Raw genomic sequence first — 25,518 nt, forward strand, 5'->3', positions numbered from 1 at the left:
ACACGCCACACTTCACCCACACACCACACTTCACCCACACGCCGCACTTCACCCCGGCCGCACTTCACCCACACGCCACACTTCACCCCGGCCGCACTTCACCCCGGCCGCACTTCACCCCGGCCGCACTTCACCCACACGCAACACTTCACCCACACCCCACACTTCACCCCGGCCGCACTTCACCCACACGCCACACTTCACCCACACCCCACACTTCACCCCGGCCGCACTTCACCCACACGCAACACTTCACCCACACCCCACACTTCACCCCGGCCGCACTTCACCCCGGCCGCACTTCACCCAGATTCAGAGGGAACTCCTGTACTTGAGCTGCTGGATGCCAGCTTCTTAATGTCTGTCTGATGGCAGCGCTCCAGTACCACTGGGGAGACTGTCCCAGCGCTCCGTGGAGTGGGGGGGGGGGGGGGGGGGGGGAGAGCAGGGAGCACGATTCCAACATCACCGCAAGTGTTTCAGACTGCTCAAAATGTCAAAACTGAGTGATCCCCAACACTCCTATCGACTGTTGAAAATAGGGTGAATGAAATGTTTCCGCACTCGCCACACATTCGGCACTGAATCTCCAGCTGCTGCTCTGCTGCCTCCCTGAGCTCTGGAGAAGATTCTGATGTGGGGCGCCCACTCCCATCCATACTGTCTCCCACTGCGGACAAGTGTGTCCGACAATGTCAAGTGAGGGTAAGGTTGCATTGGCAGTGATGGCCCCCTTCCCCAACCAACCAATAGCTCAAAGTTATTGGAAATGCAGGAAGGGTCAGGCACCATGTGGGTGCACAGCAGATGCCAGACAGCCATAACCTTCAGGCCTCAGTTACATTGGACAGCACAATGGCTGACAATATCATAGAGTGGGACATCCTCACCTATCCCGAAACACAGGGATCATCACAGGAGGGATTAGCGTCAGCCCTACCTCACCACATGGGCAGCACGGTAGCATGGTGGTTAGCATAATGCTTCACAGCTCCTGGGTCCCAGGTTCGATTCCCGGCTGGGTCACTGTCTGTGTGGAGTCTGCACGTCCTCCCCGTGTCTGCGTGGGTTTCCTCCGGGTGCTCCGATTTCCTCCCACAGTCCAAAGATGTGCGGGTTAGGTGGATTGGCCATGCTAAATTGCCCATAGTGTCCTAAAATGTAAGGTTAAGGGGGGGGTTTGTTGGGTTACGGGTATAGGGTGGATATGTGGGTTTGCGTAGGGTGATCATGGCTCGGCACAACATCGAGGGCCGAAGGGCCTGTTCTGTGCTGTACTGTTCTATGTTCTATAGGGCCAACCTGCTGCACACAAGCTGAGCAGCTATGGGCACCCAATTCTTTTTTTTTTATAAATTTAGAGTACCCAATTATTTTTTCCAATTAAGGGGCAATTTAGCGTGGCCAATCCACCTATCCTGCACATCTTTTGGGTTGTGGGGGCGAAACCCACGCAGACACGGGGAGAATGTGCAAACTCCACACGGACAGTGACCCAGGGCCGGGATTCGAACCCGGGTCCTCAGCGCCGTAGGCAACAATGCTAACCACTGTGCCACCGTGCTGCCCGATGGGCACCCAATTCTAAAGGGGGCAAGCAGGGAGGAGGGCCTCCTCCTGGGCCTGGCCAAACAGGCCATTACAAGGTCCAGGCAGTGGGAAATCGAGGAGGTCGACCATCCTGTCCCTCCTCTGAAGCTACATTTGCTGCTGAATGTCCCTAGAAAGGGAGCACAAAGTGCCTTCTGGCATCATTGAGGCCTTGCATGCCCGATGGGCAGAGCAGGGACCGGGGTGTGTTATCGACCCCTTTCATCACATTTTATTTTGATGTCTTAAGTTTCCTTTGAGCTTCTGTTTACCTTGGTGCCGTTTCCCTTTGAGGAACTACATTTGTAAATTTAATCCACACTTTGGTGATTTAGTTTATTTGATTAACAAAGAGAAACAAGGCAAGCAGCAACTATCGGGTCACACGAGGCATTGCCCATTCTTGGGAGAGTGGCTGGGCGGAGAAGGCTGGGATTTTGTGCTTCGGGATTATTCTGGGATACATTCAAGGGAAGCGAGATGAATAAAGGAAAAAGGAATAGAAGGAGATTCATAAAAGGGCTCAGGCAAAAAGTGTTGGGAGGTTTGTGTGGAGCATAAACAGTGACAATGGAATATTGAGCTAAACGGCCTGTTTCTGCTCAAGTCTATATATTGCCGCTATCGTCATGGGGAACGGGTCGGGTGGGGTGTGCTGGCCTGGGGCGAGCAGTCGATGAGCTATGGCTAGTCGGCGGAGGAGGGGGGGCGGGGTGTCCTCTGATCCGGCTGATCACCTGGAACGTGAGGGGGCTGAATGGGCCGGTTAAGCAGGCTAGGGTATTTTCTCATTTGAAGGGGCTGAAGGCGGACGTGGCTATGCTCCAGGAGACCCACTTGAAGGTGACGGACCAGGTTCGTCTGAGGAAGGGGTGGGTGGGGCAGGTTTTCCATTCAGGATTAGATGCGAAGAAGCCGGGGTGGCGATTCTGGTGGGGAAGAGGGTGGCGTTCGAGGCGTCTGAGATGGTGGCGGACAAGGAGGGCAGGTTTGTTATGGTGAAGGGTAGGCTGCAGGGAGAGAAGGTGGTGCTGGTAAACGTGTATGCCCTGAATTGGGATGACGCTGGCTTTATGAGGCGTATGTTGGGCAGCATTCCGGACCTGGAGGCGGGGGTCCTGATCATGGGGGGAGACTTTAACACGGAGCTGGATCCCCCACTAGACCGGTCCAGTTCAAGGACGGGTCGGAGGCCAGCGGCGGCCAAGGTGCTGAGGGGGTTTATGGGCCAGATGGGAGGGGTGGATCCCTGGAAGTTTGGGAGGCCGAGGGCGCGGGAGTATTCCTTTTTCTCCCATGCGCATAGGGTTTACTTCCGAATAGATTTTTTCGTCCTGAGCAGGGGATTGATCCCGAGGGTGGAGGATGCCGAGTATTCGGCCATAGCAATTTCAGACCATGCTCCGCACTGGGTCGACCTGGAGATGGGGGAGGTGCGTGACCAGCGCCCGCTGTGGCGTCTGGACGTGGGGATGCTGGCTGATGAGGAGGTGTGTAGGAGGGTCCGGGGAAGTATTGAGGGGTACCTTGAGGCCAACGATAAGGTGGAGGTCCGGGTGGGGATGGTTTGGGAGGCTCTGTAGGCAGTGATCCGGGGGGAGCTGATTTCCATCCGGGCCCATAGGGAAAGGAGAGGGAGAGACTGGTGGGGGAGCTCCTAGATGTGGATAGGAGGTACACGGAAGCCCCGGAGGAGGGATTGTTGGGGGAATGGCGTAGTTTGCAGGCCAAGTTTGACTTGCTGACCACCAGAAAGGCGGAGACACAGTGGAGGAAGGCGCAAGGCGCGGTTTATGAGTATGGGGAGAAGGCGAGCAGGATGCTGGCGCATCAGCTCCGCAGATGGGATGCGGCTAGGGAAATTGGTAGAGTGATAAGGGTGGGAAAGTGGTAGGGAAGGGGGCAGAGGTGAACGGGGTCTTTAGGGACTTTTACGAGGAACTGTACCGGTCGGAGCCACCGGTGGGGGTGGGGAGAGCTTTATGAACAGGCTACGTTTCCCAAAGGTGCAGGAGGAGCTGGTGGAGGGGCTGGGGGCGCCGATAGAGTTGGAGGAGCTAGTCAGGGGGATTGGTCAAATGCAGTCAGGAAAGGCACCGGGCCGGATGGGTTCCCGGTGGAATTTTATAAAAAGTATGCGGACCTGGTGGGCCCCCTGTTGGTGCGAGCCTTCAATGAGGCATGGGAGGGGGGGCTTTGCCCCCGACGATGTCACGGGCACTGATTTCTTTGATCCTGAAACGGGATAAGGACCCCCTGCAGTGTGGATCATACAGGCCAATCTCGTTCCTCAATGTGGATGCTAAGTTGCTGGCGAAGATCCTGGCCACCAGGATAGAGGACTGTGTGCCAGGGATGATACACGAGGATCAGACAGGATTTGTCAAGGGAAGACAGCTTAACACGAATGTGCGGAGGTTGTTAATGTTATTATGATGCCAGCGGTTGAGGGAGAGGCGGAGATAGTGGTGGCGCTAGATGCAGAGAAGGCCTTTGATAGAGTTGAGTGGGGGTACCTGTGGGATGTGCTGGAGAGGTTTGGATTTGGGGAGGGATTCATCAAATGGGTGAGGTAGCTTTATGAGGCCCCGATGGCGAGTGTAGCTACTAATGGAAGGAGGTCAGAGTACTTCAGGCTCTACCATGGGACCATGCAGGGGTGCCCCCTGTCCCCCTTGCTTTTTGCGCTGGCAATTGAACCTCTGGCTATGGCGTTGACGGAGACGGGGAGGTGGAGGGGTCTGGTGCGGGGTGGGGAGGAACATCGGGTATCGCTGTATGCGGACGACCTGCTGCTGTATGTGGCGGACCCAGTGGGGGGAATGCCGGGGAGTGATGGAGCTGTTGGCTGAGTTTGGGGGCTTCTCGGGCTATATAAGCTGAATCTGGGTAAGAGCGAGGTATTTGTAGTGCACCCGGATGATCAGGAGGAGGGAATTGGTAGGCTCCCGTTTAAGAGGGCAGTGAAGAGTTTTAGGTACCTGGGAGTGCAGGTGGCCAGGAGTTGGGTGACTCTCCACAAGCTTAATTTTACCAGGCTGGTGGAGCAGATGGAGGAGGAATTTAAAAGGTGGGACATGGTGCCGCTATCGCTGGCGGGTAGAGTGCAGTCAGTCAAAATGATGGTGCTCCTGAGGTTCTTGTTCCTTTTTCAGTGTTTGCCCATCTTTATCCCTAGGGCCTTTTTTAGGAGGGTGACTAGCAGCATCATGAGCTTTGTTTGGGCGCATGGGACCCCGAGGGTGACGAGGGTCTTCTTGGAGCGGGATAGAGATGGGGGGGGGGAGGGGCTGGCGTTACCCAACCTCTCGGGGTATTATTGGGCGGCCAATGTGTCAATGGTGCGCAAGTGGGTGATGGAGGGGGAGGGGGCAGCTTGGAAAAGGTTGGAGATGGCGTCCTGTGGAGGCACAAGTCTGGGGGCCCTGGTAACGGCGCCGTTGCCGCTCCCTCCTACGAGGTATACCACGAGTCCGGTGGTGGCGGCTACCCTCAAGATTTGGGGGCAGTGGAGGTGACATAGGGGGGAAGTGGGGGGCTCGATGGAGGCTCCGCTAAGGGGGAACCATCGGTTCGTCCCGGGGAACATTGATGGGGGGGTTCCAGGGTTGGCACAGAGCGGGCATCAGAAAGTTGAGGGACCTGTTCATTGATGGGAGGTTTGCGAGCCTGGGAGAGTTGGAGGAGAAATTTGAGCTCCCCTCGGGGAACATGTTCAGGTATCTGCAGGTAAAGGCGTTTGCTAGGCGGCAGGTGGAGGGATTCCCTTTGCTTCCCGCGAGGGGGGTGAGCAACAGGGTGCTTTTGGGGGTCTGGGTCGGGGATGAGAAGGTATCTGATATCTACAAGATAATGCAGGAGGTGGAGGAGGCGTCAGTAGAGGAGCTAAAGGCTAAGTGGGAGGGGGAACTGGGGGAGCAGATCGAGGATGGGACATGGGCGGATGCCCTGGAGAGGGTTAACTCTTCCTCCTCATGTGCACGGCTTAGCTTCATCCAATTCAAGGTGCTGCACCGGGCCCACATGTCCGGGACTAGGATGAGTAGGTTCTTTGGGGGTGAAGACAGGTGTGTCAGGTGTTCGGGGAGTCCAGTGAACCATGCCTATATGTTCTGGGCATGCCCGGCACTGGAGGAGTTCTGGAAGGGGGTGGCAAGGACGGTGTCGAGGGTGGTGGGATCCAGGGTCAAGCCAGGCTGGGGACTCACGATTTTTGAGGTTGCGGTGGAGCCAGGAGTGCAGGAAGCGAGAGAGGCCGGTGTTCTGGCCTTTGCGTCCCTAGTAGCCCGGCAAAGGATCTTGCTACAATGGAAGGATGCGAGGCCCCCAAGCATGGAGACCTGGATCAATGACATGGCGGGTTTTATTAAGCTGGAGAAGGTCAAATTCGCCCTGAGAGGATCGGTACAAGGGTTCTTTAGGAGGTGGCAGCCTTTCGTCGACTTTCTGGCTCAGCGATAGGGAACTAGGTCAGCAGCAGCAGCACCCGGGGGGGGGGGGGGGGGGGGGGGGGGTTGACTATGTTTATTTAATTTTAATTTATTTTCAAGTTCTCTTGTTGTTTACCGGGTTTGGGGGGGGTTCGATATATGCGTTGCTACGGTCTTGGGGGTGTTAGGCATATTATGTTGTTTTATTGTTGCTTGTTACTGTTTGTTGTTATATATTTTGTAAAAAATTTTCAATAAAAATTATTTAAAAAAAAGAAGTCTATATATTGCCCGGATACAGCATGGACCCAGAGTGATTTCTGAACTGCAGCGGAGAAGACAAGGCCTGGGATGTATGTTCAGAGACAGGGGGAATGATGGGAGTGAAGTCCAACAATTGAAATATTTCAGAGGATTAAAACAGCAGGAGCTAAATGTTTATATAATCCCAACAAACTGCTCTCACTACAGTGATGGACATGAGGCTCAATCACACCCACACTCGATCTAAAAGAAACACACAGCTGTAAACCCTCAGCTCAGGCTGTGTCCGACTGTCTAACACCAGGATGAGACTGAGAGCTGCACAATATTAAAGGACACGGGTTTTAAGTGCGTTTTTTATAATAATCTGTTTATACAAAAGTAATCAAGTCCCATGACAATACTGCGTGCTGTCTTATAGACACAGGTCCAAATCAGGCAGACGGATCGCTTATGCTTGTTACAGGTGACATTCATTGAAGCATTTTATGCAGCTGTTTATGTCCATCTGCAGGGTTCGCACTGCTAACTCTGCCATCAGGCACTCGGCAGCTCACCCCCTACAGCTTCCGCAGGCTCTTCCTCTGACTCAGCGTGGCCCCTTAGTGCCTGCTTCCTGTGAAATCTCTCTGCCCTGGTAACCATCATTGGGTGCAGAGGGAAAAAGCCCGACAGACCTAAGCAATGAAAGAAGAGACACAAAAACATTTATCAAGAAGCACCAATTTCCCAGCTCCTGATTTAACAGGCCCTCGTCAAACCAGCAGCCTAGGGACAGAAGAGACAGCGGCCCACAAGGCAACCAGAGCCTGTGGCCAGGGGGTGGGGGCGGGGGGAGGTGCCAGAGCATGTGGCCAGGGCAGGGAGGAAGGTGCCAGAGGAGCCAGAGCCTGTGGCCAGGGCAGGGAGGAAGGTGCCAGAGGAGCCAGAGCCTGTGGCCAGGGCAGGGAGGAAGGTGCCAGAGGAGCCAGAGCCTGTGGCCAGGGCAGGGAGGAAGGTGCCAGAGGAGCCAGAGCCTGTGGCCAGGGCAGGGAGGAAGGTGCCAGAGGAGCCAGAGCCTGTGGCCAGGGCAGGGAGGAAGGAGCCAGAGCCTGTGGCCAGGGCAGGGAGGAAGGTGCCAGAGGAGCCAGAGCCTGTGGCCAGGGCAGGGAGGAAGGTGCCAGAGGAGCCAGAGCCTGTGGCCAGGGCAGGGAGGAAGGAGCCAGAGCCTGTGGCCAGGGCAGGGAGGAAGGTGCCAGAGGAGCCAGAGCCTGTGGCCAGGGCAGGGAGGAAGGTGCCAGAGGAGCCAGAGCAGGGCTGGAAGGTGCCAGAGGATCCAGAGCCTCTGGCGAGGGCAGGAGAGGAAGGTGCCAGTGGAGCCAGAGCCTAGGGCAGCAGGGTAGCATGGTGGTTAGCATAAATGCTTCACAGCTCCAGGGTCCCAGCTTCGATTCCCGGCTGGGTCACTGTCTGTGTGGAGTCTGCACGTCCTCCCCGTGTGTGCGTGGGTTTCCTCCGGGTGCTCCGGTTTCCTCCCACAGTCCAAAGATGTGCGGGTTAGGTGGATTGGCCATGCTAAATTGCCCGTAGTGTCCTAATAAAAGTAAGGTTAAGGGGGGGGGGTTGTTGGGTTACGGGTATAGGGTGGATACGTGGGTTTGAGTAGGGTGATCATGGCTTGGCACAACATTGAGGGCCGAAGGGCCTGTTCTGTGCTGTACTGTTCTATGTTCTATGGCCAGGGCAGGGAGGAAGGTGCCAGTGGAGCCAGAGCCTGTGGCCAGGGAAGAGAAGAAGGAGCCAGAGCCTGTTTTGCTGCTGTACTTCGGCCATGAAGTGAGTTTGACCTTTCCTATCGGCCTGACCAGCTAGGTCTCTCCTATCGGCCTGACCAGCTCGGTCCCTCCTATCGGCCTGACCAGCTCGGTCCCTCCTATCGGCCTGACCAGCTCGGTCCCTATCGGCCTGACCAGCTCGGTCCCTATCGGCCTGACCAGCCAGGTCCCTCCTATCGGCCTGACCAGCTCGGTCCCTATCGGCCTGACCAGCTCGGTCCCTATCGGCCTGACCAGCTCGGTCCCTCCTATCAGCCTGACCAGCTCGGTCCCTATCAGCCTGACCAGCTCGGTCCCTCCTATCAGCCTGACCAGCTCGGTCCCTATCAGCCTGACCAGCTCGGTCCCTCTCCTCGGCCTGACCAGCTCGGTCCCTCCTATCGGCCTGACCAGCTCGGTCCCTATCGGCCTGACCAGCTCGGTCCCTCCTATCGGCCAGACCAGCTCGGTCCCTCCTATCGGCCTGACCAGCTCGGTCCCTATCAGCCTGACCAGCTCGGTCCCTCCGTCTATCGGCCTGACCAGCTCGGTCCCTCCTATCAGCCTGACCAGCTCGGTCCCTATCGGCCTGACCAGCTCGGTCCCTCCTATCGGCCAGACCAGCTCGGTCCCTCCCCTCGGCCTGACCAGCTCGGTCCCTATCGGCCTGACCAGCTCGGTCCCTCCGTCTATCGGCCTGACCAGCTCGGTCCCTCCTATCGGCCAGACCAGCCAGGTCCCTCCTATCGGCCTGACCAGCTCGGTCCCTCCTATCGGCCAGACCAGCTCGGTCCCTCCCCTCGGCCTGACCAGCTCGGTCCCTATCGGTCTGACCAGCTCGGTCCCTCCTATCGGCCTGACCAGCTCGGTCCCTATCGGCCTGACCAGCTCGGTCCCTCCTATCAGCCTGACCAGCTCGGTCCCTATCGGTCTGACCAGCTCGGTCCCTCCTATCGGCCTGACCAGCTCGGTCCCTATCGGCCTGACCAGCTCGGTCCCTCCTATCGGCCTGACCAGCTCGGTCCCCCCTATCGGCCTGACCAGCTCGGTCCCTCCTATCGGCCTGACCAGCCCGGTCCCTCCTATCGGCCTGACCAGCTCGGTCCCTCCTATCGGCCTGACCAGCTCGGTCCCTCCTATCGGCCTGACCAGCTCGGTCTCTCCCCTCGGCCTGACCAGCTCGGTCCCTCCTATTGGCCAGACCAGCCCGGTCCCTCCTATCGGCCTGACCAGCTCGGTCCCTCCTATCGGCCTGACCAGCTCGGTCCCTCCTATCGGCCTGACCAGCTCGGTCCCTCCTATCGGCCTGACCAGCTCGGTCTCTCCTATCGGCCTGACCAGCTCGGACCCTCCTATCGGCCTGACCAGCTCGGTCCCTCCCCTCGGCCTGACCAGCTCGGTCTCTCCCCTCGGCCTGACCAGCCAGGTCCCTCCTATCAGCCTGACCAGCTCGGTCCCCCCTATCGGCCTGACCAGCTCGGTCCCTCCCATCGGCCTGACCAGCTCGGTCTCTCCTATCGGCCTGACCAGCTCGGTCCCTCCTATCGGCCTGACCAGCTCGGTCCCTCCTATTGGCCTGACCAGCTCGGTCCCTCCCCTCGGCCTGACCAGCTCGGTCCCTCCCCTCGGCCTGACCAGCTCGGTCCCTCCTATCGGCCTGACCAGCTCGGTCCCTCCTATCAGCCTGACCAGCCAGGTCTCTCCTATCAGCCTGACCAGCTCCGTGCCTCCTATCGGCCTGACCAGCTCGGTCCCTCCTATCAGCCTGACCAGCTCGGTCCCTCCTATCGGCCTGACCAGCCCGGTCCCTCCTATCGGCCTGACCAGCTCGGTCCCTCCTATCAGCCTGACCAGCTCGGTCTCTCCTATCAGCCTGACCAGCTCGGTCCCTCCTATCGGCCTGACCAGCCAGGTCCCTCCTATCAGCCTGACCAGCTCGGTCCCTCCTATCGGCCTGACCAGCCAGGTCCCTCCTATCAGCCTGACCAGCTCGGTCCCTCCTATCGGCCTGACCAGCTCGGTCCCTCCTATCAGCCTGACCAGCCCGGTCCCTCCTATCGGCCTGACCAGCCAGGTCCCTCCTATCAGCCTGACCAGCTCGGTCCCTCCTATCGGCCTGACCAGCCAGGTCCCTCCTATCAGCCTGACCAGCTCGGTCCCTATCGGCCTGACCAGCTCGGTCCCTCCTATCGGCCTGACCAGCTCGGTCCCTATCGGCCTGACCAGCTCGGTCCCTATCGGCCTGACCAGCTCGGTCCCTCCTCTTGGCCTGACCAGCTCGGTCCCTCCTATCGGCCTGACCAGCTCGGTCCCTCCTATCGGCCTGACCAGCTCGGTCCCTCCTATCGGCCTGACCAGCTCGGTCCCTCCTATCGGCCTGACCAGCTCGGTCCCTCCTATCAGCCTGACCAGCTCGGTCCCTATCAGCCTGACCAGCCAGGTCCCTCCTATCGGCCTGACCAGCTCGGTCCCTCCTATCAGCCTGACCAGCCAGGTCTCTCCTATCGGCCTGACCAGCTCGGTCCCTCCCCTCGGCCTGACCAGCTCGGTCCCTCCTATCGGCCTGACCAGCTCGGTCCCTCCTATCGGCCTGACCAGCTCGGTCCCTATCGGCCTGACCAGCTCGGTCCCTCCTATCGGCCTGACCAGCTCGGTCCCTCCTATCAGCCTGACCAGCCAGGTCTCTCCTATCGGCCTGACCAGCTCGGTCCCCCCCCTCGGCCTGACCAGCCCGGTCCCTCCTATCGGCCTGACCAGCTCGGTCCCTATCGGCCTGACCAGCCAGGTCCCTCCTATCAGCCTGACCAGCTCGGTCCCTCCTATCGGCCTGACCAGCTCGGTCCCTCCTATCGGCCTGACCAGCTCGGTCCCTCCTATCGGCCTGACCAGCTCGGTCCCTCCTATCGGCCTGACTAGCTCGGTCCCTCCTATCGGCCTGACCAGCTCGGTCCCTCCTATCGGCCTGACCAGCTCGGTCCCTCCTATCGGCCTGACTAGCTCGGTCCCTCCTATCGGCCTGACCAGCTCGGTCCCTCCTATCGGCCTGACCAGCCAGGTCCCTCCTATCAGCCTGACCAGCCAGGTCTCTCCCCTCAGCCTGACCAGCTCGGTCCCTCCTATCGGCCTGACCAGCTCGGTCCCTCCTATCGGCCTGACCAGCTCGGTCCCTCCTATCGGCCTGACCAGCTCGGTCCCCCCTATCGGCCTGACCAGCTCGGTCCCTCCTATCGGCCTGACCAGCTCGGTCCCTCCTATCGGCCTGACCAGCCAGGTCCCTCCTATCAGCCTGACCAGCTCGGTCCCTCCTATCGGCCTGACCAGCTCGGTCCCTCCTATCGGCCTGACTAGCTCGGTCTTGCTGATACACTTATCCAAACCTCTGAATCCAGCCAGTATCACTGCCACAGAACATAAGAAATAGGCGCAGGAGGAGGCCATTCAGCCCATTGAGCCTGTTCCGCCATTCAATATCGGCATGGCTAACCTCGGGCGTCAACCCCAGTGTCCCATTCGCTCCCCGTATCCTATTGACTTCCCCAAGAAACTAAATGTGTATCCCAGTCATAAATATAATCAACGATGGAGCATCGACAACCCGTGGGGAAGAGAATTCCAAAGAGTCATAATTCTCGGAGTGGAGCAATTTCTCCTGATCTCAGTCCTAAATAATCGGCCCACTATCCTGCGACTGTGCCCTGCGCGCCCAGCCGCCCCCCCCCCCCCTGCGCACCCCCGCCCCCCCCTTGCGCCGCCCCCCGCCCCCCCTTGCGCCGCCCCCCCGCCCCCCCTTGCGCCCCCCCCCCCCCGCCCCCCCAGTGTTTCCGATTCCCTGACCAGTGAAAATAATCTCAGCGTCTGCCATATCCAGTACCGCCCCACACACACAGGATCTTGAATGTTTCAATGAGGTCACCTCTCATTCTTCTAAACTCCAGAGGATAGAAGCCCAATTTACTCAGCCTCTCACCACAGGGTGACCCTCTCACAGGGACAAATCCAGGGAACCTCTGCTGTACTGCCTCCAATGTAAGTACATCCTTCCTGAAGTATGGAGACTAAGACCGCACACACAGTATTCAGGGTGTGGTCTCACCAAAGGCCTGTGCAATTGCTGCAAGACTTCTTTATCCCTGCACTCCAATCTGCTTGCCATAAAAAACATGCCATTCGCCACCCTGATTGCTGCTGTACCTGCATGCCCTGTACAAACACACTCAACTCCCTCCGAACATCAACAGTTACAAGTTTCACATCTTTACATAAAAAATGCCCTTTTCTAACCCTTGCGACCAAAGTGAATAATGTCACACCGGCCCACACTATATTCTATCTGCTGCCCACATCCTTAACCTGGCCACATCTCTTTGTAGCCTCTCTGTGTCCCCCCTCAACACTTCTACTTCCAGACAGCAGATATCCGTGTACTGCCTGTTGGGAGAGGGTTGGTTTAGGAGGGAGAGGGACAATAAGGTATTGGCGTTTCGAAGGGATTTGAGGAAAAGCATTTTCACCCAGAGGATGGTGGGAGTCTGGAACTCACGACCCGAGAGGGTGGAGGAGGCAGAGACCCTCACAACATTTAGGAATTATTCAGATGAACTTGAAACACGATAGCAGACAAGACTAAGGACCAAGTGCTGGAAAATGGGATTAGAATAGTTACAGGCTTGATGGTCAGCGGGGAGTCAATGTGCTGAAGGGTCTCTGACCGTGTTGTAAAACTCGATGACTCGAAGATGTTAATGGCAACAGAATCAAAAATTGGGCATTTGCTCCCCCCGGTGGCAGGGCAGGGGGGTGGCACATATTCATGTCATTCAGAGGTATACTAGCACGCCCCAGTCTGTGTTCATTTAGTTGGGAGAGACATGCAGCTGAGGGGGTACTGTTACCAAAAGCGGGTGGGAGGTGGGAGGTGTTGACAAAAGAATAGGGAGGAACAAGAACCGTTTACCTAGTATTTTCTCAACAGGCTTTGTCATGTGTGCCCCACAGGCCAGCCAATACTTGATTCTCTCAAAGTTCAAACTGACCAACTTCTCATTGAAGATGTTGGGCATGGGGTCGTATGTGCCCAGCTGCTCCAGGTATTTGCTATCCCTGGCCCGCTTGTTATGCGCTGCTACAACCTTGTAGAATGGTCGATTTGTGCAGCCACCCAAAGCCATGCGGATACACACGAAGCCCCGGTGATAATATTTCAGCAGATTCGATGCTGAAAAACAGACAACACAAACACATGATCTACAACAAAACTGAAAACAGGCACACAGCACCTTCATACAGCACCTCCACATCAAATACAGATTATACAACATTCCACACAGCACCTTCACATCAAATACAGATTACACAGCACCTTCACATCAAATACAGATTATACAGCACTCCACACAGCACCTTCACATCAGATACAGATTATACAGCATTCCACACAGCACCTTCACATCAAATACAGATTATACAGCACTCCACACAGCACCTTCACATCAAATACAGATTATACAGCACTCCACACAGCACCTTCACATCAAATACAGATTATACAGCACTCCACACAGCACCTTCACATCAAATACAGATTATACAGCACTCCACACATCACCTTCACATCAAATACAGATTATACAGCACTCCACACAGCACCTTCACATCAAATACAGATTATACAGCACTCCACACAGCACCTCCACATCAAATACAGATTATACAGCACTCCACACAGCACCTCCACATCAAATACAGATTATACAACATTCCACACAGCACCTTCACATCAAATACAGATTACACAGCACCTTCACATCAAATACAGATTATACAGCACTCCACACAGCACCTTCACATCAGATACAGATTATACAGCATTCCACACAGCACCTTCACATCAGATACAGATTATACAGCATTCCACACAGCACCTTCACATCAAATACAGATTATACAGCACTCCACACAGCACCTTCACATCAAATACAGATTATACAGCACTCCACACAGCACCTTCACATCAAATACACAGATTATACAGCACTCCACACAGCACCTTCACATCAAATACAGATTATACAGCACTCCACACAGCACCTTCACATCAAATACAGATTATACAGCATTCCACACAGCACCTTCACATCAAATACAGATTATACAGCACTCCACACAGCACCTTCACATCAAATACAGATTATACAGCACTCCACACAGCACCTTCACATCAAATACAGATTATACAGCACTCCACACAGCACCTTCACATCAAATACAGATTATACAGCACTCCACACAGCACCTTCACATCAGATACACTGATTATACAGCACCTTCACATCAGATACAGATTATACAGCACTCCACACAGCACCTTCACATCAGATACACAGATTATACAGCACTCCACACAGCACCTTCACACCAAATACACAGATTATACAGCACTCCACACAGCACCTTCACATCAGATACAGATTATACAGCATTCCACACAGCACCTTTACATCAAATACAGATTATACAGCACTCCACACAGCACCTTCACATCAAATACACAGATTATACAGCACTCCACACAGCACCTTCACATCAGATACAGATTATACAGCACTCCACACAGCACCTTCACATCAAATACACAGATTATACAGCACTCCACACAGCACCTTCACATCAGATACAGACTATACAGCACCCCACACAGCACCTTCACATCAGATACAGATTATACAGCACTCCACACAGCACCTTCACATCAAATACACAGATTATACAGCACTCCACACAGCACCTTCACATCAGATACAGACTATACAGCACCCCACACAGCACCTTCACATCAGATACAGATTATACAGCACTCCACACAGCACCTTCACATCAGATACACAGATTATACAGCACTCCACACAGCACCTTCATATCAAATACAGTTTATACAGCACTCCACATAGCACCTTCACATCAGATACACTGATTATACAGCACTCCACACAGCACCTTCACATCAAATACACAGATTATACAGCACTCCACACAGCACCTTCATATCAAATACAGTTTATACAGCACTCCACACAGCACCTTCACATCAGATACAGATTATACAGCATTCCACACAGCACCTTCACATCAGATACAGATTATACAGCACTCCACACAGCACCTTCACATCAGATACAGATTATACAGCACTCCACATCAGATACAGATTATACAGTACTCCGCACAGCACCTTCACATCAGATACACAGATTATACAGCACTCCACACAGCACCTTCACATCAGATACACAGATTATACAGCACTCCACACAGTACCTTCACATCAAATACAGATTATACAGCACTCCACACAGCACCTTCACATCAGATACAGATTATACAGCACTCCACACAGCACCTTCACATCAAATACACAGATTATACAGCACTCCACACAGCACCTTCACATCAGATACAGATTATACAGCATTCCACACAGCACCTTCACATCAGATACAGATTATACAGCACTCCACACAGTACCTTCACACTATCCAGATTATAGTTTCACTATAGTATAGGAAGATGGAGAGGGGTGTTGTTATGGGAGAATATTCCAGTCAGAAGCTAGTTTGCTCAGTTAGTAATATTCCATTTCAATTCCTACACTGTATGGCCAGGCACATATTTGAGGCAACGCTTATAAAGTTCCACAGGCGGAGTGTGTTGGCAGAGATATCCTGCTCTGGGCTCGCATGAAACACAAGCCCCAGCTCAGTACTTCAGGTGGATGAAAAGATCCCATTGAAGTATTGGAAGGCTAGGGTGTTGGCTACGTGCCCAGAGCTAAATATTCACTCCCGCCTGCACCAAACTCAGCCAACACTAAATACAGATTGTTCCAATGGTCAATGCAACTTGCTGCTGCCTTTGCACAGGACCTTGCTGTGTGTAAAACAAGTGCAACGTTTGCGTCCAGTAGATCAATGGTGGTAGTTAACAATAGGTCACTGGCTTGGAGGCACGTTAAGAGATGATTTGGGACTTCCGGTGGCGGCGATGACGTAGGAAGCCGCACATTTGGGAGCTCCCTATTCAAAACGGACTTTTCGGCTCTTTTTAGAGCCCAAAACGGAATTTTTTCGACGTCTCCCAGTGAGAGAAGGTGTGCTGATCGACTTTCTCCGCATTTCATGACTCGAACTCGGAGTGGAAAGGGGGAAAAAACAGCAGCAGCTCCCCAGAAAAAATGGGGGAAGGATTCCAAGATGGCGGCCGGCGGAGTACCAGAGGAGTGGAAGCAGTGGGCCCTGGAGCAACAAGCTGCTCTCCTGCGCTGTTTTGCAGATTTCAAGGCTGAGGTGCTGAGCTCCCTGCAGGAAATGAATAAAAAGCTCTCGGAGATTCAGACGACCCAGGGTGCTGCCATCCAGGCGTTGCAGGCGCAGGCCACTGAACGAGAGGAGGAGGCCGTGGTCCTCGTGAGTAAGGTGGAGGGGCACGAGGCACTCCACAAGAAGTGGCAAGATCACTTCGAAGAGCTTGATCACCGCATGAGGCGGAAAAATCTGAGGATCTTGGGCCTTGCGGAGGGGCTGGAGGGGTCGGATCTGACAACCTACGTGGCCACGATGCCGAACTCACTAGTGGGGGCAGGATCTTTCCATCTGCCCCTGGAGCTGGAGGGAGCCCACAGAGTACTGGCCAGGAGGCCTAAGGAGAACGAACCCCCGCATGCGGTGCTGGTGAGGTTCCACCGGTTCAGTGATCGGGAGTGTGTGCTGCGCTGGGCCAAGAAGGTGAAGAGCAGCAATTGGGAGAATGTGGTAGTACGGATCTACCAGGATTGGAGTGCGGAGGTGGCTAAGCGGCGGTCCGGGTTTAATCATACGAAAGAGGTGCTCTACAAGAAGAAGATAAAGTTTGGAATGTTGCAGCCTGCGCGCCTGTGGGTAACTTATTTGGACCGGCATTATTATTTTGATTCCCTGGAGGAGGCGTGGGCCTTCGTGCGGACGGAGAAACTGAACTCGAACTAGGGGTTGGGGGTTGCGGGGTCGGTTGTAATACTTTATTGCTGGTTTCTGCTGTTGCTGTGTTCTCTTTTTCTGTACTTTTGATATGGTTATTTATTGGGGTGTTGTTCTGTTTTTTGTTGGGGGGCATTGTTTGAGTTTGGCATCTTGCGGGGAGGGTTGGGGGGGTTTGTTGTATTCTACATCGGGTTGGGGGTATGGAGTGGGGCTGGTATTTGGGAGCTGCGTCAGAAGGGTGTGGTGGGGCAGTGCGAAAGCACGGGCTTTCCTCTGGGGGGTGGAGACGATGACCGGGCCCGGGGGGGGGGGGGGGCCTTAACTGGTTCTTCCCCGCACTGGAGCGGTGCCTGGAGGAGGGACAGGATGGGGGATGATCCCACTTTGGGAGGGGTCGGGTTTTTGGCGGGAGTTTCCGGGGTCAGCAGAAGTTAGCTGGCCACGGAAGTACAATGGAGGACGGTTCGCGGCTAGGCGGGTTCCTATCCTGGGGGGGGGGGGGGGGGGGGGGGGAGGGGAATACAGGGTTGCTGCTGGCAGGGTCAGGAAGGAGCTGGTGTGGGCCGGGGGGACAAAGGTGAGGTGTTGCCGCTGTGGGGACTGGGTCGGGCAGGGGGTGCTGGCCTGAGGCGGGCAGTCGACAGGCTTTGGCTAGTCGACGGGGGAGGGGGGCGGGACGCCCTCTGATCCGGTTGGTCACCTGGAATGCGAGAGGATTGAATGGGCCGGTGAAGCGGTCGAGGGTACTTGCTCATCTGAGGGGGCTAAAGGCAGATGTGGCAATGCTTCAGGAGACCCACCTGAAGGTGGCGGACCAGGTCCGCCTGAGGAAGGGGTGGGTGGGGCAGGTTTTCTACTCTGGGGTGAAGAACCGGGGAGTGGCGATTCTGGTGGGGAAAAATGTGTCGTTTGAGGCATCTGGGGTGGTGGCGGATAAGGGGGGGTAGGTATGTGATGGTTTGGGGCAGGCAACAGGGAGAGAAGGTGGTACTTGCTAGTGTGTATGCCCCAAATTGGGACGATGCAGGCTTTATGAGGCGTATGCTGAGACGGGTCCCGGATCTAGAGGCGGGGGGTGGACCCATGCAGGTTTGTGAGGCCGAGGGCACGGGAGTACTCTTTCTTCTCCCACGTACATAGGGTTTATTCTCGGATAGACTTCTTCGTGGTGAGTAGGGGACTGATTCCGAGAGTGGAGGAGGCCGAATATTCGGCCATTGCAATCTCCGACCACGCTCCGCATTGGATGGAGTTGGAGATGGGGGAGGTGCGGGACCAGCGCCCGTTGTGGCGGTTGGATGTGGGGTTGTTGGCGGAGGAGGAGGTGTGTAGGAGGGTCCGGGCAAGTATTGAGGGGTACCTCGAGGTGAATGATACGGGGGAGGTCCAGGTGGGGATGGTCTGGGAAGCCCTGAAGGCAGTGATTCGTGGGGAGCTGATATCCATCCGGGCACACAGGGAGAGGAGCGAGAGGGATAGACTGGTGGGGAAGATGCTGGAGGTAGATAGGAGGTACGCGGAGGCACCAGAGGAGGGACTGTTGGGGGAGAGGCGCAGCCTACAGGGTAAATTTGATTTGCTGACCACTAGAAAGGCGGAGGCACAGTGGAGGAAGGCACAAGGGGCAGTGTATGAACATGGTGAAAAGGCGAGTAGGACGCTGGCTCATCAGCTCCGCAAGCGGGATGCGGCTAGGGAAATTGCTGGAGTGAGAGACAAGAGTGGGAATGTGGTGCGGAAGGGGGTAGAGGTGAATGAGGTCTTCAAGGACTTTTACGGGGAACTGTACCAGTCGGAGCCAACGGTGGAGAGGAGGGGAATGGAGAGGTTTCTCGACGGGCTATCTTTCCCGAAGGTGCAGGAGGGGTTGGGGGCGCCGATTGAGCTGGAGGAACTAGTTAAGGGGATCGGGCAGATGCAGTCAGGGAAGGCACCGGGGCCGGATGGGTTCCCGGTGGAGTTTTATAAAAAGTTTGTGGACCTAGTGGGCCCCTTGCTGGTGCGGACACTTAATGAAGCGTGGGAAGGAGGGACTTTGCCCCCGACGATGTCGCGGGCGCTGATTTCGTTAATTTTAAAGAGGGACAAGGACCCCCAGTAGTGTGGTTAATACAGGCCCATATCTCTCCTCAATGTGGATGCCAAGGTGCTGGAAAAAATCCTGGCCACCAGGATAGAGGACTGTGTGCCAGGGGTTGTACACGAGGATCAGACAGGTTTTGTGAAAGGAAGGCAGCTGAACACGAATGTGCGGAGGTTGTTGAATGTCATCATGATGCCGGCGATTGAGGGGGAGGCTGAGATAGTGGTGGCGCTGGATGCGGAGAAGGCCTTCGATAGAGTGGAGTGGGGGTACTTATGGGAGGTGTTGGGGAGGCTTGGATTTGGTGAAGGGTTTATTAGATGGGTGAGGCTGCTATATGAGGCCCCGATGGAGTGTGTGGCCACGAATGGGAGGAGGTCGGAGTACTTCCGGCTTTACCGAGGGACCAGGCAGGGTTGCCCCCTGTCCCCCTTGTTGTTTGCATTGGCAATCGAGCCGTCGGCGATGGCGTTGAGGGATTCAGGGAAGTGGAGGGGTTTGGTGCGAGGTGGGGAGGAACATAGGGTGTCGTTGTATGACGACGACCTGTTACTGTATGTGGCGGACCCGGTGGGAGGGATGCCGGGGGTGATGGAGCTGTTGGCTGAGTTTGGGACTTTTTCAGGCTATAAATTAAATCTAGGCAAGAGCGAGGTGTTTGTGGTGCACCCTGGGGACCAGGAGGAAGGAATTGGTAGGCTCCCGCTTAGGAGGGCAGGGGAAAGTTTTAGGTACCTGGGGGTGCAGGTGGCCAGGGACTGGGGGACTCTTCACAAGCATAATTTCACCAGGCTTGTGGATCAGATGGAGGAGGAGTTCAAGAGATGGGACATGCTGCCATTGTCGTTGGCGGGGAGGGTGCAGTCCGTCAAAATGACGGTGCTTCCGAGGTTCTTGTTCCTCTTTCAGTGCCTGCCCATCTTTATCCCCAGGGCCTTCTTTAGGAGGGTGACTAGCAGTATTTTGAGCTTTGTGTGGGAACATGGGAGTCCGAGAGTGAAGAGGGTTTTCCTGGAGCAAGGGAGGGATAGAGGCGGGCTGGCGCTGCCCAACCTTCTGGGGTACTATTGGGCAGCCAATGTGTCAATGGAGCGTAAATGGGTGATGGGGGTGGGGGGGGGGGGGGCGTGGAAAAGAATGGAGATGGCGTCATGTAGAGGTACGAGCCTGGGTGCCTTGGCAACGGCGCCGTTGCCGCTTTCTCCTAAGAGGTTTACCACGAGCCCGGTGGTGGCGGCGACCCTAAGAATCTGGGGACAGTGGAGACGGCATAGGGGGTAAACAGGGGGCTCGATGGAGGCTCCATTAGGTGGAAATCATCGGTTCATCCCGGGGAACACTGATGGGGGATTTAGGGGGTGGCATAGGGTGGGCATCAGTAAACCGAGGGACCTGTTTATTGGCGGGAGGTTTGCGGGGTGCTATGTCTTTTCGTCCGACGTCATTTTGTCCAACGACACTTCGTCCACGTCTTTTGGTCCAACGTCTTTTTGTCCGCCCGTCTTTTGGTCCAACGTCACTTCGTCCAATTATCCAATTACAAATAGTTTAATTTAGTTTTTCAATGTTACTGCTCAAGGATCCTCTCCACCTATTTCGCCTCTTGAGGTTGAGTTCTGCATTTGTGCTGCTTGATCTTCAGACATTATTAAGATAAGCTGCAGGATATTCACCCATGTATGCTCCAGCGTGATGAGAGCCATTGTATCTGATGGAATATTTGATCATTTCAGACCTGTAATGTCAGAACCCACTGCCAACCAGAGGTTTTAATCACTCGACGAAAATCGAGTTTAAATCTGCTTCTTTCAGAACTGCACTCATTGTCTAAATCCAATTAGATTCCCACTTATATCTGTGTCTGTCGGAATTGTAGAATATCAAATCATCTTGTCCTCTCCCCATTATTCTCTCTCGGGTACAGTTCTGGAAATCTAACTTTTACGGAATTTCGGGAATTTACAATTTACATAAATTTTAAGTAATTTCGGGATATTCTACAATATATCCGAAGAGCTTTAAACCTGAAAAAGACTAGGCATCAGATAAACAAAGAATGGAGACATTTCGAGAATGTGGGGCATACATTGCAGGTATTATTAACTTTTAGGGAATTTCGGGAATTTACAATTTACATCAATTTTAAGTAATTTCGGGAATTTTAAGTAATTAGTAAACTTTTAAATTTTTAACTGCATTTTTAGATTTTTTAACTTTTTAACTGCATTTTTCAACTTGCATTTTACTTGCATTTTATCAATTACTTGCATTTTAGCAATTAAATTCACTTGTTGTATTGTACTTGCATTTTATCAATTAAATGGTTTTATACGGAGTTAATTTGTAATTGGATAATTGGACGAAGTGACGTTGGACCAAAAGACGGGCGGACAAAAAGACGTTGGACCAAAAGACGTGGACGAAGTGTCGTTGGACGAAGTGACGTCGGACGAAAAGACGCGACACGGTTTGCGGGCCTGGGGGAACTGGAAGATAAATTTGGGCTCCCCCAAGGGAACATGTTCAGATACTTTCAGGTAACGGCGTTTGCTAGGTAACAGGTAGAGGAGTTCCCTTTGCTGCCCTCGCGGGGGGCGATGGACAGAGTGCTTTCGGGGGTGTGGGTCGGAGAGGGAAAGGTGTCTGACATTTATAAGGTAATGCAGGAGGTGGAGGAGGGGGAACTCGGGGAGCAGATAGAGGACGGGACTTGGGTGGATGCCTTGGAGAGCGTCAACTCTTCCTCTTCATGTGCGAGGCTTAGTCTCATCCAATTCAAGGTGCTGCACCGGGCCCACATGTCCGGGACTAGGATGAGTAGGTTCTTTGGGGGTGAGGACAGGTGCACCAGGTGTTCGGGGAGTCCAGCGAATCATGCCCATATGTTCTGGGCATGCCCGGCACTGGAAGAATTCTGGAAGGGGGTGGTTGGATCCAGGGTCAAACCAGGGTGGGGACTCACGATTTTTGGAGTTGCGGTAGAGCCGGGAGTGCAGGAAGCGAAAGAGGCCGGTGTCCTGGCCTTTGCGTCCCTAGTAGCCCGGCGGAGGATCTTGATGCAGTGGAAAGATGCGAGGCCCCCAAGTGTGGAGACCTGGATCAGTGACATGGCGGGATTTATAAAATTGGAGAGGGTCAAATTTGCCCTGAGAGGATCAATACAAGGGTTCTATAAACGGTGGCAGCCTTTTCTGGACTTCCTGGCTCAAAGATAGGTATCTTGGTCAATAGCAGCAGGAATGTTTTGTTGTTCATTGAGGATGGGCGAATGTTTATGATTGCTATCATTATTGTTATTGTTGGTATTTTATTATGGTTCGTTGTTGTGGTATAAATACAACATTTTTCAATAAAAATTATTTTTTTTAAAAAAGAGATGATTTGGAAATGTGATAAAGCTGAGATAAGAAGCCCCACCCCAGAATATGGCCCTGAGCCTCTTGTTTTGTGTGGGCTTGTTAATGGAAGGGCCTTTTTGTTTCACAGAACTGGAGAAGATCGCGGTGCCAAGCCACAAGTGTGGAACAGCGTAAGACGCCACACAGACTGGAGTCTTGAAGTGGATATGAGGTGGGATGCAGGGGCTGGTGAAAGGCTGACGAGGACAGCAGAAGAAGTTAATTGGGAGGAAATTCATTCTGACTGCAACACGAGGGAACTAGCAGGCAACAACACGCAAATAGAAAACTGCACCCTTGGTGAATGAACAGACATGGGGAAAGTAACTCAATTTAGGATTGGCCCAAATCCAGAGACTACACCTCACCTGGTTCAATATGAGTGGGCAACAAGAGGCACAGAGATACTAAAAAGATCTGTCAGGCTGGAAGAAATTTGTCCTCACCCAGGAGTGGGTATCAGGCACGCATGCACACTCTCCCTCACATGTGTACTCACGCCTCTCTTTCTTATGCTCACACTCAACTCCCTCTCTCTTTCACACTCACCTCCCTCTCTCTCTCTCTCTTTCACACTCACCTATCTCTCCCTCCGCTCAAGGCTGCTCCCCTTGCCGCCCCATGGCCACTCCCCCGTCTGCTCTCTCCCTCAATTTCACCCTAACCTGGTCCTTTTGAGGACTTCTTTTCCCTCTGTTTCCAGTTTATCCAATCAATCAAGAGGCTGGCTTCTCACTGCATTCACTACTGATGGGTTCACTAATGAGAGAAACCTGTCTCTGATTGTAAAGCAGCTTCATAGCATTTTTCAAATTTTATAAATCAGTCTGGCCTACCACGGGACCCCTTGATGTGTTCAACCAAACCCCAGGGTTTCGCAGACCCAGTTCAGACAACCAATGTGAAGTGGTCTGACACTGCAAACAATGCAAAAGGGCAGATATTACTGAGTTATCTGTGAAATCCAACTGGGTATCTGTTGCTAATACACCTTGGGGCGCTAAACTGATAGAAGTGTTTTCCCATTAGGTTTTTATGTAATACTTACACAGGTGCACCATGACTTTTCTCTTCCAATTTTTCACCTGGAGAAAAAAATACATAAAATAAATGCATATTATACATTCCAGTGCTGTTCCTACACATTTGGATCTTCCTTTGGTTTACTTCAATTAATTTTCCCTCCTGAAGGTGCTGATTGCCCCAGTACTGTTATTGAAACTGTACTCAGGTACAAGTGACTCTCCTGTTAATTCAAATAGCCGGTCCTCAGGGGTGAGCCAGACAGCGACTGTGAATCGAAGAAATAGGAACATGGGAGGGGGAGGTTACTCGGCCTCTCGAGCCTGCTCAGCCATTCAATTAGGCCATGGTTGATTCTCAACCTCAATGCCATCTTACAATGTGATCCCTGAATCCCCTGATGTCATCTGCATCCAGAAATCTATCAGAACTGGATCCCATGTCCTCTCTCAAAACCCACACAAACTCTTTCCAGCAGGAATCACAGGAGAGGGCACAGTGGCTAAAACCAGACCGATTAGGGTGCTGGGGTCTACTGTAACCTTTTTAAAATATATTTTTATTGGCATTTTCCAATGCTAACAGTTTGACAATTTGACATTTAACGCACATAATATTTATAGAGCATGATGTTTCTTATGTACAATTTTACATGCACCCCTTCTCTCGGCTCCCTACTGGTTCCACCTATCGCCCTGGGATTGTTATACCTCTTTCCTTCCTTATGTGATTCCTGCTGTTATCCTTGAGGGTTAGCTGGGGAGAGGGGGGGGGGGGGGCTCTTTTCCCCTTCCCTCCTCGCTCTTTTCCCCTTCCCTCCTCACTCTTTTCCCGTGTGACCCTAATACTCCCCCCCGGTTCCTTCCTTGCCCCCTCTCGCATCCCTCTCTGCTCTATGCGCTCTTGTCTGCCCTCATTGGTCACCCCTCCCCCCTATCTTCCTATCGGCTATTGGCTTCGAACAGGCTGATGAATGGCCCCCACGCTTTGTGGAAGCCCTCGTCCGACCCTCAGATGTTGTGCTTGATCTTCTCTAGGTGGAGAAATGCCGACTGGTCTGCCATCGAGTCTGCAGCTGTGCTGGTGGTGCCAGCTGAGCAGGATTCTCTGTGCGATCGAGGAAGCAAAAGCCAGGGCATCGGCCCTCTTCCCCATGTGTACCTGGTCCGAGGTCAGTTAACTGACACAGGGTAGATTGAGGTCAATTTGTTTGTTTCGCCCTCATGACCATTTCTAAAAACAATATTTTAAAACCCCCAGGATAAAGCATTGGGAAGAATTAGACACCCAGGGATGATTTATCCAGGAACACAGCAGAGAGCTGCTGAATAATTGCCCCTCCTGCTGAGGAACCTTGGATAATATTGAGCCATTTCACATTAGTTATTTATCCTATGGGGGGGGGGGTAACTGAATGAGGGAACCCCCAACCCAGCCCCGGGCTCGCCTTCCCCTTCGGGCCTCCCCCCCTCGGCCGCCTCTTCCCGCGGGGTCTCGGCCGCCTCTTCCCGCGGGGTCTCGGCCGCCTCTTCCCGCGGGATCTCCGCCCGCTCCCGGCTCAGCCTCACCGCTGCCACTCAGTCCCGAGCACTGGGCGCCGCCATGTTGCCGCACTCTGACCCGGACGTAGAAGCTAAAAGGACGCGCCGATTGGTCAATGATGTCACGTGGTGTCAGCCTGCTGTCCAGGTAAGAGCAGGAGACCTCAGCACAGCAACCAAGATTGGCTCCCTGCTCCCTCTGTGACTGAGGTTGTATTGAGCGGAGCACAGATTATACAGCAGAAAATACAGAAATATAACTTCCAATAGAACCATGCAACTCCTATAGTGCAGAAGGAGGCCATTCAGCCCATCAAGTCTGCACTCACCCTCTGAAAGACCTTTCCCAGGCCCACTCCGCACCCTACCCCCGTTCTGATGATGT

At 54.0% G+C, this 25,518-nt stretch overlaps 1 protein-coding gene across 2 annotated transcripts; it reads right to left on the reverse strand.

The window, feature by feature from the left end:
- Positions 1-6,626: 6,626 nt before the first annotated feature.
- Positions 6,627-25,511, reverse strand: mrps16 (mitochondrial ribosomal protein S16). Of its 2 annotated transcripts, none has more exons than XM_038773326.1 (4): positions 25,463-25,511; positions 23,618-23,654; positions 13,032-13,292; positions 6,627-6,961 (listed from the first exon to the last, which is right to left on the reverse strand). In XM_038773326.1, the coding sequence occupies exons 2-4, from the start codon at positions 23,628-23,630 to the stop codon at positions 6,822-6,824; spliced, it is 414 nt and encodes a 137-aa protein (XP_038629254.1). In that variant the 5' UTR covers positions 23,631-23,654; positions 25,463-25,511; the 3' UTR covers positions 6,627-6,821. The 2 variants fall into 2 exon arrangements, with proteins under 2 accessions (XP_038629254.1, XP_038629253.1); XM_038773325.1 differs by lacking the exon at positions 25,463-25,511 and adding an exon at positions 25,161-25,292.
- Between the last annotated feature and the right edge of the window lie 7 nt (positions 25,512-25,518).

The sequence above is a fragment of the Scyliorhinus canicula genome, chromosome 16 (assembly GCF_902713615.1).
Source record: "Scyliorhinus canicula chromosome 16, sScyCan1.1, whole genome shotgun sequence".
Taxonomy (NCBI): Eukaryota; Metazoa; Chordata; class Chondrichthyes; order Carcharhiniformes; family Scyliorhinidae; genus Scyliorhinus; species Scyliorhinus canicula.